This window comes from Dama dama, chromosome 6 (assembly GCF_033118175.1).
Source record: "Dama dama isolate Ldn47 chromosome 6, ASM3311817v1, whole genome shotgun sequence".
Taxonomy (NCBI): domain Eukaryota; kingdom Metazoa; phylum Chordata; class Mammalia; order Artiodactyla; family Cervidae; genus Dama; species Dama dama.
Genome location: NC_083686.1, coordinates 29,433,003 through 29,446,553, shown reverse-complemented (window position 1 = coordinate 29,446,553; position 13,551 = coordinate 29,433,003). Strand labels below are relative to the sequence as shown.

The following is a 13,551-nucleotide window of genomic DNA, read 5'->3' as shown; positions in this document are numbered from 1 at the left end:
CCAAGGTGTAGAAAAAGGGAGGGGGCAGAGGAAGAATCATTTCATTTATGGTGAGCAAGAGAACACTGTTTTCCTGCCCTATCAGTTAGCATTGTTTGCATATAGTAAACAAATAAATTCATACTCAGCATAGTTTAATAAGGTGCTGTTTGATCCAGTCATTTCCTCATACTTTTGAGTTCCTTGAATTTTATGCCTTCATAGCATATAATTATTTTTCAATGCCATATCTTAGGCAGTGCTCAGGAGCTGACCTCAGTGATCTTAAAATGTGGGGTGATCATATAGTTTTTTTCCTTAGCCCGAGACACTTTTGTGAATGAAAGAAGGTAATATTAATATCTGCCCCAATACAATGGGGGTAAACTGGGCCTTTCATACATGTCACTCATCTCATAAGTATGGTGCCCCTGCTTACCACTAACACAGATAGATACCTTTGCACTGGAAGGACATGGTAGCAGGGTGAACCTAGCAGGATTTTGAGATTGCCAGATGAGTTTGTTTGGCAAAGAATAAGAGCTGCCAATTTTCAAAGAGAATGGAAGGGAGGAGATCAGCAGGAAAAAGGGAAGCTAAGGAGAACAGAAGAGAAGAAAGAATAACAGGAAGAAAGCTGGGCATCAACTCTTTGCCCAGGTAGCCTGTTGACATGAGGCATTAGGCGAATTGAGAATAAGTATAGATTGGAAGATTAAAATCATTCTTCTTGAGAGTAAAAGAGAATGTATGTAATGGGGGATAGCAGTAGGTGTTAGCTTTGGAAAAATAATGAGAAAATATACTCAAATTTAGATGATTTTTAAAATTTTTTTCAGGTATTATCAAACTTTATTTTTATTGAACTATGAAGAGAAACTAATGTGATGTAAATATACATGACATTGGCAATTATGTTTTTATTTTCTATTTTTTGTAATTTGTGTAAGTTTCCATCTTTTTTTTTAGTTTATTTTTAAAAAGGGCATTGAACAGCCTATAGGGTCAGCTTCTAATAAATCAGACTCAAATGACAAATTGTGAGTACTCCTGGTTACAAATGACACTTTATTACATTTATTTTAGCATATGCTGCTAATGGCAAAGAATGATAGGTAGGGTTTAAATACTTGCCTAGTGACTGCATTAATATGATAGCCTGAACCTACTGACCAGGTGATGCAGAAGGTCTGAGGGTGATGGTATGAGTGAGAGGAGATAATGTTACCCGAGTCAGTTGAGATTGATTATAGTATGATTTTTTCAGTTAGCTATATGTGATGCGTATCACTTGAGTGTGAGTAACTTTCCCATCATCACAGTGGGTGATCATTCCAAGAGGCTATCACTGTTACAATCGGTCCACTTGTTCTGCTTTATCTGTTTATAATCTCTAGTTTCTTGTTATGCTAGTACTGTGATCACTGAGTTGTTGGAAAGCCAATCAGAAAGTAAAGAAGTTAACTGAATTATTAGAAGAAAGAATACAGGTTAGCGTTAAAGGAATCTGAAATGTACATCCCCGGACTCACAGAGTTGGGATTGTTACCTGGTAGACAAAAAAGTGTTCCCAAATTGCTAAGATGGTCAAATTGCATGTATGCATGCTGTCATGACCGACTCTTCACAACCCCATGGACTGTAACCCTCCAGGCTCCTCTGTCGATGGGATTCCCAGGCAAGAATACTGGAGTGGGTTGCCACTTCCTCCTCCAGGGGATCTTCCTGACCCAGAGATAAAACTTGCATCTCTTGCACCTCCTGCAGTGGCAGGCAGATTCTCTACCCCTGCACCACCTGGGAAGCCCCTGAGCTAGCCAAATTATCTCTTATCAGATGCAGCCCTTTGAAATTCATTTCCTTGGAATCAAGGTTGTCTAAAGCAGTTTTTTCCGCTATATGTTCTTGTAGTTGGCCCTGCATGAAATCCAGGCTATGTATCCCTTGGAGCCTCAGCTAGTAATCTATAAGAAAGAAATGTCAGACTGTCTTCGGAATTCAATCCAGATTAGCTTGTTGGGTGATCTTCAACCTGATTTTGTTCTTATTTTCATTTTGCTATTCTTATTTTGCTGTTCCTTGTAATTCCTGAGTTGTTCTTCACCATTCTATGTAATGTTAATAATGTTTTTGTTAGTACTTTATTAGTGTTCACATTTTATTGTGTAAGCCCACAGTTGCTTTTTATACTTCAGTCATAACTTTTTCCTTTATCAGGTATTGTTGAGGTACTTGAAAACGGAAACCTGTATGAACCAATATCTGATGAGCCACCTTTATGAGAGGAATCTGTAAATTTTGATTCATAGAAAAACTTTCCTTGAACTCTATTGCTATATTTTGTGACCTCCATTGAACAATATACTTTTCATATTATCTTTATGTGTCTTATTTCATCAGAGCTATATTTGCTTCTCTTCATTGGATTTTAAACTTTAGGCGAGCAGTCTGTTTGTTCCTTGCAGTGCCCACATCAGGCCTTGAACATTTGAGGCACCTGTTAAATTTAAAGAGAATTAAATGGAGCTGAGAGTAGGATTAAATGGGAGATGACAAAATTTCTGTCCCAAACAGCATTTTAAAATCTGTTTTCATATCAAAATGTGCCTTATTTATCTCCGAGTGGGAGATAAAGCATTCTTTGGCACACATGCCTATTCAAAGCTCTAAGAGAATGTATAGCATAGAAACGTATTTAATTCTGTCTGACATGGTACTCCTCAAATTTATTTGACAAAAACACTTTTTTGTGAAGGGTCTGGACTGCAGTAGACAGAAATCACCTCAAATTAATTTAAGCCCCAAATGGAATTTTCTGGCTTATATAACTAGTAATAATTCTTGATGAGTTCACAGAATGGAGAGGCTACAGGACCTCAGGGCCTGAGGCTGGGGACTCAGCAATCTCTCTTTTCATCCATTTTTCTCTCCTGATTTTGTGTTTCATTTTGGGCATTGACCTCATTCTCTCCTAGTGTGGACAATCCTGTGACAGGCCCTTCCAGCAAAGAGGGTAACAACCTTAGGTAAAAGGGAAACATTGATTTTTACACATTTATTTGAGTGTTAATTTTCCAAAATGTTTTGGTCCCTGTGTAGATGGTGCATCCATCCTTTGGACCAATCACTGTTATCAGTAGGGGAGTTTACTAAGGTGAGTCCTATCTAGGCCTTTTGTCCACTTAGATGGCCTGGGTGGTGGTGGGAGGCCCAGAAACCACTGCTTTAAGAGAAGAGTTAGGAAAGCTTATTGGAAAGAGCAGAAATAATAACCATCATTCCTTCACTGAACAAACATTTATTTCATCTTTTCTTCTAAGCATTAAGGATGTAACACTGAGCAAAAGAGATGGATATTATCCTACTATTAGGGAACGTACATTCTAGTGAGGAGGCAGATAATAAGGAGGATAAGTAAAAATTGTAACATGTTTGACTGTAATAAGTACAAAGAAAAACATAAGGTAGGACAGAAGAGTAAGAAGAACCTGTGGGGAAAGGGAGGTGGAAATTTTAACAACGTGGCCAGGGAAGGTCTCAGTGTTGAGAAGTGACTTAAGTAAAGATCTGAAGGAAGTGAGGGAGGGAGCCCTGCAGACATTCCATTCAGACACACAGCAGATGTGAAGGCCCTGAGGCAAGAGTGTGCCTGGTGTGTCAGAAGGAAGGTTTGGACCCTGGGATGGTGGGTCTGAAGAAGACTGGGAAAAAGCAGTTGGAAACGAGGTCAGGGAGCTGATGGGGAGCCCGATGGTGCTGGAGTTGTGGCTTGTCATAATCAGATTGCGGAGCTGTGGCTTGTCATAATGAGATTGCCTTCTCTCTTAGTGAAATGGGGACCAACAGAGGGTTTTATCTGACTCCTGATTTGATTGCTCTGGCTGCTTTGGTGAACAGACTGGAGTGGGGTGGGGGGCAAGGGCAGAAGCAAGCAATCCAGCTGGGAGACCAGTGCCATAACCCAGGAGGGAGGTGCTTGCAACGTGGCCCAGGGTGGTGGCAGTGAAGATGGTGAGAAATGGTTGGACATCTCCGAAGGTGGACCTAACAGGATTCACTGATAGAATGGACATGGGGTGTGAGAGAAGAGAAGTGTGGAAGATGACAGCAAGGTCTGGGCCTGGGCATTGGAAAAATGGGGCTGCCATGAACCAGATGAGCAAGACTCCAGGATGAGCAAGTTTGAGGGGACTCTTGCGGGGGGTTGGGGGGGGGGGCTCGGTTTTGGATTTGTAAAATTTGCAATGCCTATTAGACATCTGAGTAGAGATGTTATAGCACTGGGCTGCAGGGAAGAGGTCCTGGCTGAAATAAATCTGTTCAACTCTTTGTGACCCCTTGGACTGTAGCCTGTCTGGCTCCTCTGTCCATGGAATTCTCCAGTTAAGAATACTGGAGTGGGTCCCTTCTCCAGGGGATCTTCCCTATCTAGGGATTGAACCTGGATCTCTTGCATTGCAGGCAGATTCTTAACCATCTGAGTCACCAGGAAAACCCATAGATCTGTGAGCCATTAGGACACAGATGGAATTTAAAGGCAGGGGGCTTGACGAGATCACCCAGGAGTGTGTGTAGAGAAGAGTCATCTGAGGACTAAGTTCCAGGGCACCTCAGGCACCACACAGTTTTATTTTGGAATAGCTACTAGTTTCTCCAAGAACACTAGTGTCTCACAAAGAGTGTGAGATTTGCTGATCTCAAAGAATATGTCTTTATAACTACTTCTCTTCTGAGCACATAGAATGCAGTTCCTCTAGCTTTAAAAACATGCTTCAATTTTTCCAAAATGGTGTAGTCGTCTTAGTAAAGGTACCATACAAGTAAAACATTTTGTGGAAGAATATAACTGTGGGATAGTCCGCGTGTTCTGTGAGTCAGTAGTTGTTGAGTGATAGATCCAGACAGTTAGTATGTTCTAGAATGGGCCTCTAAAACCTCTTGAACTTTGCTGGGCGTTTAATGTTCTTCTGGTCTGATTGGAAATTCTGCAGGGCTCATTCCTTCCATTCAAAATATTTACGACAGCTGAATTACGTGCAGAGGAAGCGATCAGTTCTGTGGGGGATAAACTGTTCTAACCCTCAGGGAGTTCAGAGCAAAGACTTCAACCTTGGCAGAAGCATGATTCCAAAATGAATGCTTCTGGGACAAACTGAGAGAGTAGGATTGACATATATACACTGCCACGTGTGGAACAGATAGCCAGTGGGAAGCTGCTGTAAGGCCGGGGAGCTCAGCTCAGGTTCTGTGACGACCTGGACAGGTGGGATGGGGGGCTATAAGGAAGGCTCAAGAGGGAGGGGAGGTATGTATACATATAGCTGATTGACCTTGTACAGCAGAGACACAACATTGGAAAGCAGTTATACTCCAATTTAAAAAACAAATGAGTGCTTCTGGAGTTCCCTAGGAGCAGTGCTGAGAGAGTGGAAAGACTTGTTCTGCGCTCTGAAGGAGGTTTAGAAAAGGTAGAAATGAGGAAAGGACAGATTTTTGGTCCTAAGTGTGCGAGGCTAAGTACCTAAAACAGGAGATTATGATCAGATTACCTACCTAACTACAGCAAAGAGTGTTGGAGAGAATGGCAAGTACAATCAGATGATTATAGAGCTTCATGGCCTGTGTTGGTAATGGGAGCTCTCTCTGGAAAGAGTCGGAAGATTACTCTAGCAGTGGTATTTCATTATTCCTTTGGGTCATTTGAGCATATCCCACACTCTACTCCATGTTACATAGGGCAATTCATTACTGCAACTTCCTTTAACTATAATAACAATTTGATGGTTTTAGACTATTCCCATGGCTGCTCTTTTCGTATCTGTAGAAATAAACAGACTTTTTGGAAATATTAGTATTGCTTGAAGGATTAATGGTATAAACTTTGGGAAAGTCTTTTACTGCTAGAAGTAGTCATGTTTCTAACATCCAAAAATATATAATCTTGCCTTTGTGGTTTTTTTTTTTTTTTTGGTTTCCACTAAATTATTAGTTCCAACTTCCTTCTTTTCTTTTTCACCTCACAGTTTTCTTCTCGTATGAAGTTCCAAAGGCAAGAATCTTGTTAAAATGCTACTGAAGATGATGGTTTTGGGGATCAGTTTTCATGGCACTTATTTTCCCTTATTGAGAACTATTTATATGGAAATAGAAAATAAAACTCTACTGTAATTTTTCATTACTGGGGAAAATTGGGCCATGCCTCCCACTTCCCATATAGGTGATAACCCCTGGTAGAAAAAAGTTCACTGGTAACTTTTAACTTAAGTGGGGAGACATTCATATTGGTGAGAAGTGTATATCAGAAGTCTTCTTGCAAAATTCTTATCTCTATCTATTTGTGATTGTTGAGATGTTTTCCTTGAACTGTTGGAAGACATTTCCCACTCATTGAAGGATACTTGAACAAGCCTATTCTAAGTGGGAGCTGGGTTGGGAGGGGAAAGGAATGAATAACACCTAGAGGATAAGGTTTCAAAGTGACTGTTAGGCAACCTTTCAGTTCAGTTCAGTTCAGTCGCTCGGTCATGTCCAACTCTGCGACCCCATGGACTGCAGCACGTCAGGCTTCCCTATCCATCACCAGCTCCTGGAGTTTACCCAAACTCATGTCCATTGAGTCAGTGATGCCATCCAACCATCTCATCCTTTGTCATCCCCTTCTCCTCCTGCCTTCAATCTTTCCCAGCACCAGGGTCTTTTCAAATGAGTCAGTTCTTTGCATCAGGTGGCCAAAGTATTAGAGTTTCAGCTTCAACATCAGTCCTTCCAATGAACACTCAGGACTGATCTCCTTCAGGATGGACTGGTTAGATATCTTTGCAGTCCAAGGGACTCTCAAGAGTCTTCTCCAACACCACAGTTCAAAAGCATCAATTCTTCAGTTCTTAGCTTTCTTTATAGTCCCAGCTCTCACATCCATACATGACCTCTGGAAGAACCTTGGCCTTGACTAGACAGACCTTTGTTGGCAAAGGCAACCTTTACTCTCCAAGAAAAGCACTTTACACCTTTACCTTTCTCCTCAAGCTCCCGTGAACATCAGTCTTCCTCCTCCTCACCATCAGGTCATTCATATTTCACTGAAAAAATGTAAGTCCTTGGAATCCTCATCTTCACCCCACAGACTTCCCAGATCACCCCTGGCTGAACCTAGAGTGTGCCTTCCCTGGTTAGAATGGATGAGCTGTGTTCCATCTGGATTTAATCCCTTTAGCTATGCATGGACATCTCTCTTCTCAATAGTTCAAGGTTGCTTGAGCTGATTTGCAGTTATGCCCATTTCTCCTACAGGAGTAATCTATCTTTACTAGATCATCTTCATGAACATTCCAAATTGTGATCATATTCCCCATGAAAAATAATTCTCCATTTTATCCCTTTCTTCACCTACCTCCTTAATTCTTGGCTTTTCTTGGTAGCAACATTTCTCAAAAGAATTTTCTCTACTCCCTGTTTCCATTTTTTCACATCTTCTTCTTTACTGGGTAGCCTGGTGTCCGCCCTTGTATGGATCACCCAGCACTTCCATCTTGTCAAATTCATTGGTCTTTACTTTCTTTTTAAAAACATTAAAAATAAAATAAAATAAAAAACATTTTTTAATAATTTGGCTGTGCTGGGTCTTTCGGTTGCTACATGTGGGATCTTTTTAGCTGTGATTCTTTTTATGGCTGTTGCTGCTGCTGCTAAGTCACTTTAGTCGTGTCCAACTCTGTGCGACCCCATAGACGGCAGCCCACCAGGCTCCCCGGTCCCTGGGATTCTCCAGGCAAGAACGCTGGAGTGGGTTGCCATTTCCTTCTCCAGTGCATGAAAGTGAAAAGTGAAAGTGAAGTCGCTCAGTCGTGTCCCACTCCTAGCGACCCCATGGACTGCAGCCCACCAGGCTCCTCCGTCCATGGGATTTTCCAGGCAAGAGTACTGGAGTGGGGTGCCATTGCCTTCTCTGTTTTTATAGCTACAGCATGCCAACTCTTAGCTGCCACATGTGAGATCTAGTTCTCTGAACCCAAGCCCCTTGCATTGGGAGTATGGAGTCTCCCATAAGACCACTGGGACTACCCTCATGGTCCAGGTCCCATCATTAGTCCTTTCTTAGTTTTCATCTTATTTGAACTTCTAGCAGCCTTTGACACTGAAGCAGATAATCTTGTCCTCATTGGTCCCTTTCTTCACCTAAAGCCCTGGTTGGTGAAGGCCTGCTTTTATTCCTACCTCACAGGCTGATCTTTTTCAGTGTCCTCTGCCAATATCTGCTTCCATTCCATTCCATTCCAAGGTAGCCCAGGGTTTAGGGTCAATGGACAGCCCTTTCCTCTGTCTACACTTACTCCCGAGGTTGTGTCATCCTATCGCATGGTCTTAAAGCCTGATTACATGGGGATTTCTCCTAAATTTAGGCCTTTCTACTCCACCTTGCCATGGACTTTTCTTTAGTGGGTAAGTTCTATTTAAAACATCTGAAACTCCATCCTGTGGCCTTCAAGACCCTCACCCACTGGCCCCCCTCACGTCTGCACCTTCATCTGCTGCCGTTTTTCTCTCCTGTGCTCCATCTGCTCCCACACACTTGGCCACCTACTGTTGCTGTAACTGCCCCACTCTTGCCTGGCTCAGAGGCTTTGCACTTTCTCTTCTCTTTGCCTAGAATTTTCTTTGCCCAGATCTTTACTTGGCTTGTCCCCTTACCCCAGTGTCAATGTGCTTCTTCAGAGGCCTTTCCTGACCTCCTTGTCTAAAGATGTATCCTCTTACATGTCTTACTTTTTCTTCTTACCACTTACCACTACTTTAAATTCTATTTTACTTCTCCCCTGCTGGAATATGAGCTCAAGAAGGCCATGTCATTAGTTGACACATCCCTTATCATCAGGGCTTAGATCAGTTCTTGGCTCCCAGGAGACTCTTAAACTCATGTTTATTGAGTGAATAAGTAAATGAATTGATAAGTATATAAATATTGTTTTATATGTAAACCACATGACTATATGCTTAATATTTTTGCATCCAAAATACAGAGAAATGCTTATTAAAATAGAATGGTTAGACATAATAGAAGAATGGCTAGCTAGGGCCTGCCTGGTGCACATAGACTCATAAAGAAATTTCTTTGAGTTCCCTTCTCTGGAAATAAGTTGTGTCTTCTTGGCTCTTCCCATGCAGCTGAAGAATAAGTTCATGAAAAAACTGCCACGTGATGCAGAAGCTTCCAACGTGCTTGTTGGCGAGGTAGACTTCTTGGATTCTCCTTTCATTGCTTTTGTTCGGCTGCAGCAAGCAGTCATGCTGGGTGCCCTGACTGAGGTCCCTGTGCCCACAAGGTAAGCTGCTCCCTGACCCGCTGGGGTCCACAGTGTGGTCATAGGGAAAACTCCTGCCCCTCAGGCTAGAGAGCCAGTAGGATGAGGGTACATCCAAAGCAAGCATGTTAGAAAGGTTTAACTTGAAATAATGGTTCAGTCTGACTTTCATACTCTCAATTGACTTGGCACGTGTATAGTAGTAATAATGATTATAATAATTCATTGGACTATGGAATAGTTTCTGATGGATTAGCCTATTTAATACTCATAATAATTTTTAAAGTATAAACTATAAGGGATTTTATAGATGAAGAAACAGTTTGAAAATTTAAGTAACTTCTCCAAGATCATATAGATGGTAAATGGTTCAGAGGTCTGAGTTGCTTTCATTTGCTGTTTTATTAGAAAATTGATAGTGGGTATGTTCATACATACATATACACATTATATATATCAATATATGTAAATGTGTCCATGAGTACATATATAGACGTGTATATATGTGTTTTGACTCAGTGGTAAAGAATCCTCCTGCCAGTGCAGGAGATACAGATTTGATCCCTGGGTCGGGAAGATCCCCTGGAGAAGCAAATGGTAATCCATTCCAGTACTTTTGCCTGGAGAATGACATGGACAAAGGACCCTGGTAGGCTACAGTCCATGGGGTCGCAAAAGAGTTGGACACAACTGAGAGACTAAATAACAATGTGTGTTTATTATATATATGCACAAAAGAAAAATCATTAAGTGGTACACTTAAGTTTGTACATTTTACTGTTATGTTTTAGGACTCATAAAGTTTTATTTTAAAAGAAAGCATACTACTGGTATTAGAATCATGTACTCATACTGGACAGTACCTTAGAAGTCATCCTTTTTTATTTCCCTCTGTAACTGAGCCCAGTGGAGGAAGCTTGACTTCTATGTCAAGTGTAGTAGGTAAATAGAAGCTAATGCTTCAAATAAACTTGTGCTTAGGAGTAGGTTAAAGAGAACTCTATAATCTTTAGGTTGAAATTAGAAAATTATTATAAAATAGGGCCTTTTTGGAGGGGCATGCCCAGGGCAAGGGCAGGGAACTTTTCTTTAGGTTTCTCCAGGTGAGCAGGAGAGGCTATGGATTTCCAGTGGTCTCAGATGGTCTGAGCAAGGTAAACCAACAAGATAAGGGGCTCAAGGTTTGTTCTGAGCCAATTCAGGAGGAAAATTAGGAGAACATTTCCTTATGGCCTTCCATTTTATACATTACAGGCCATTCTTTTTTACGTGGGCATTTTTATCCCATTTTTCTATTTCTTAGACACTAACAACAGGGAGAATGCTTATCATATTACAATATAGGAATAATATAAGCAGTCGTTGGACAAATGGCAGAGGAAAGGGGGTCATTATAGCTTATTCAGTTAATGGGATTATCATGATTTGTGTTTTCTAGAACTTAGCTTTTTGCTTGAAAACATTCCAGCAGAGCCTTGCAGGTCCATCTGAGCAATCACCTGGCGAACAGCTAGCTGACTCAGTCATGGCCAAACTCCAGCTTGTGTGTCCCTTTGGTTTTATTTATGTCTCTTTGGACCAACTTTTCTGGAGCTTGAAGGAAAAAGACATGCCAAGAAGTGTTCAGTTGCTCTTTTTCATTTTTTTATTCTTTTTCTCTAGAAGCTACACATAAAAATATTTTAAAAGGCTTTTATTTAAACAGTAACACAAGCTCATTGAGTAGCAAGTCATGACCATTTTGCAGTCTGTCTTATCGTCTGCTCCTGTCCGGCTCATGTTTTTCTGTCCTGGACAGTGGTACTAGTCTAGAGGTAAAATCAAGCATCATTTGAATTGAGAAAAGGAGCCCAGTCTATTCAAGGGAATGTAATTCAATAATGTCATAAAGCTATTTCAGGGCAGTAATCTGAATAATATATCCTAGCATGTTAACGTTTTTCCAGGAAATAGTTTTATCCATTTGCTATCCTCTGAACCAGGGCAAGCTGTAATCACTGAGAAGGGAGTCTCATTAGCTTTTTTGTGTGTGAGTAATACAGGGCCACTTACAATGGCTGCATCCTGTGAAATCCAATAAAGGAAATCCCACAAGGAGCGTGGTGGTCATTGTGGAGGATGTCTCTGCACTCAGCTGTGTGCTTTAACATGCATGCCACCCTGCTAGCCTGCGCAGAGACCTGAGAAATCTGTTTCTGTGCACATCTTGTAACGACAGTCATTTTTCTCTTTTGAAAAATTTTTCCATTTTTCCTTTCCTTTTGAAGGTGGAAGACAGGCTCTTTTGCTTATTATTATTATTCTTACTATTTATAATAAATATCATTACTACCATGCGTCTTTTAGGAAATATGATTATAGCCACTCCCTTTGTATAGAATTCATGAATTTCTCTATCCACTCTGCTCTTTGCTTGATCTAGTTTAGCTTTCTGTTTGCAGCTGGACTCCTACAAACTGGGTAGATGTTTTCTACCCACATAGAGGACCTTCTTGCCATCCATGTGAAAGCAGATTAAACTCTGTTCTTTGGTGACTTAGTTGGATATGTTTATGATTTTCTTAGTGTCTTAACAGGCACTTGGCTTTGCTATCATCTTACATCTGTTCCATTGAGGCTGCCACTCAGTCTATTTATGGGCCACATGGAGATGAATATAATTCCCATTTTACAGTTCAGAGATGGAGCCACATGGATGACGCACTGTCAGTGCAGATTTCTGACTCTGAAGCCAGGCTCTTAGGGAAAATCTAAGGAGACTCCTAGAATGGATTGCAATAAAATGCTTTAGGGTTTTCCCATGAAGACTAATCTAAGCCTTTGATAAATCTGTGCTTTTCTTACCTTGATTTTCACATCTGAGGCAAATAATTCTAAAGAGAGTTCTAGCCCTCCATAAAATTAGAATGTTTACCCCTTTGTGTTACTCTTAGTTAATATCTGTTTTATGTTATAAATAATGATCTGCCTGAAAGCAGTTGTTTGTGCCTAATTGTCAAAAACTTAAAAATTCTATTAGAGGAATTGGGATGGAGGTCTTGCCAGTTCAGTTCTGTCTTGTGTAACAGTCTTCCAGTGACTCACTGATGTTTACTATGTGCAATATGGTTGGTTATGATGGGTTTGTGGTCCTTATGAATTTATTGAGGAAGCTACAGTTTAGCCACATTTTCCAAAGCCACTAAATATGAATAATGGGTTATTTGATTCACTGTTGTTTTAAAAAAAGGGAGTTAGGGATTGGTACATGCTGAGTTTATTTTAGAATGGCTGTGATATATCAGGAAGGAGGAGGGGTGCGCATCTCTGAAAAGATGGAGTAGTTTAGGAAGGCTGATTCTTTTTCTGATATTATGCTCTGTTTCTGCCTATAATTATTTTGTGAATATGAGTATAGACCATTGGTTCTGGATGCATATCATCTGGTACTGATTTTTGTTGTGGTGAACGCTAGAGGCATTCTCCCCAGGCACGATTAGTTACATGGAAAGGGAGCACACCAGAGTAGAAGTGCCTCATGAAGATTTTCGAGACAGCCAGGCACTATTATAAATTCTGTGACTTGTGTCTAGTTATAAGCAAATACAAAGAACTCAGCAACTTAAATTATGTCCCCCAAGCCAGCAACGTGGACTGTGCCCTTTCAACCACACAAATGTGATGTTTACTCTAATTCGTTAATAAAGAAAAAAAGCTTCTGGTTAAAAATAACATCTGTCCATTGACCAAAAAAAACAAACAAACAAACAAAAAAAAAAACAAACCACTTGAGTCATGAAAGAAGTTTTCAGTACATTATAAAAGCCAAGTTTGGCAAGATGTACTTCTGTCATAAAAGTTGTAACAGCTTTTGCGTCTTGGAGGGTTAAAGAGGAGAGAACATGTTTCAGGCAGAGGGAACTTCAACTCGAGTTGTTCTGTGTTGTTAGTTTTCCCATATCTCTCATCTCTCATCCCCATTTCAACAGAGCACTTCAAATTATAGTCTTCCTAAGGGTCTGCTTTCCTAAAGATGCAATTCTTGACCTGAGGTGATATTTCCTGCTGCTTGTGGGTGTCCAGAGTTCCTCTCTATGCATTTTAAGAAAATGGATTTACTCAGTGCTTCCTGACTGAAGTAATGTGAAAATTGTAACTGATACGTAACTTTTTATTTCTATTTGGCATTTGTTTTAATAAAGATCACATTACTCAGGAAAGAGGAGTTGTACCTTTATACCTAATGTAATGAAAACACTATAGCTCTCATATACTGGTTTTGCTACTATGATAA

The 13,551-nt window shown here is 40.6% G+C and overlaps 1 protein-coding gene across 3 annotated transcripts in view; it reads left to right on the top strand.

The window, feature by feature from the left end:
• SLC4A4 (solute carrier family 4 member 4) overlaps nucleotides 1–13,551 on the top strand; it is a 355,228-nt gene that overhangs the window by 233,633 nt on the left and 108,044 nt on the right. For all 3 annotated transcript variants that reach the window (XM_061145831.1, XM_061145832.1, XM_061145830.1), the window contains exon 8: nucleotides 9,142–9,299. In XM_061145831.1, the coding sequence (XP_061001814.1) occupies nucleotides 9,142–9,299 (158 nt within the window). The remainder of the gene's footprint in view (nucleotides 1–9,141; nucleotides 9,300–13,551) is intronic.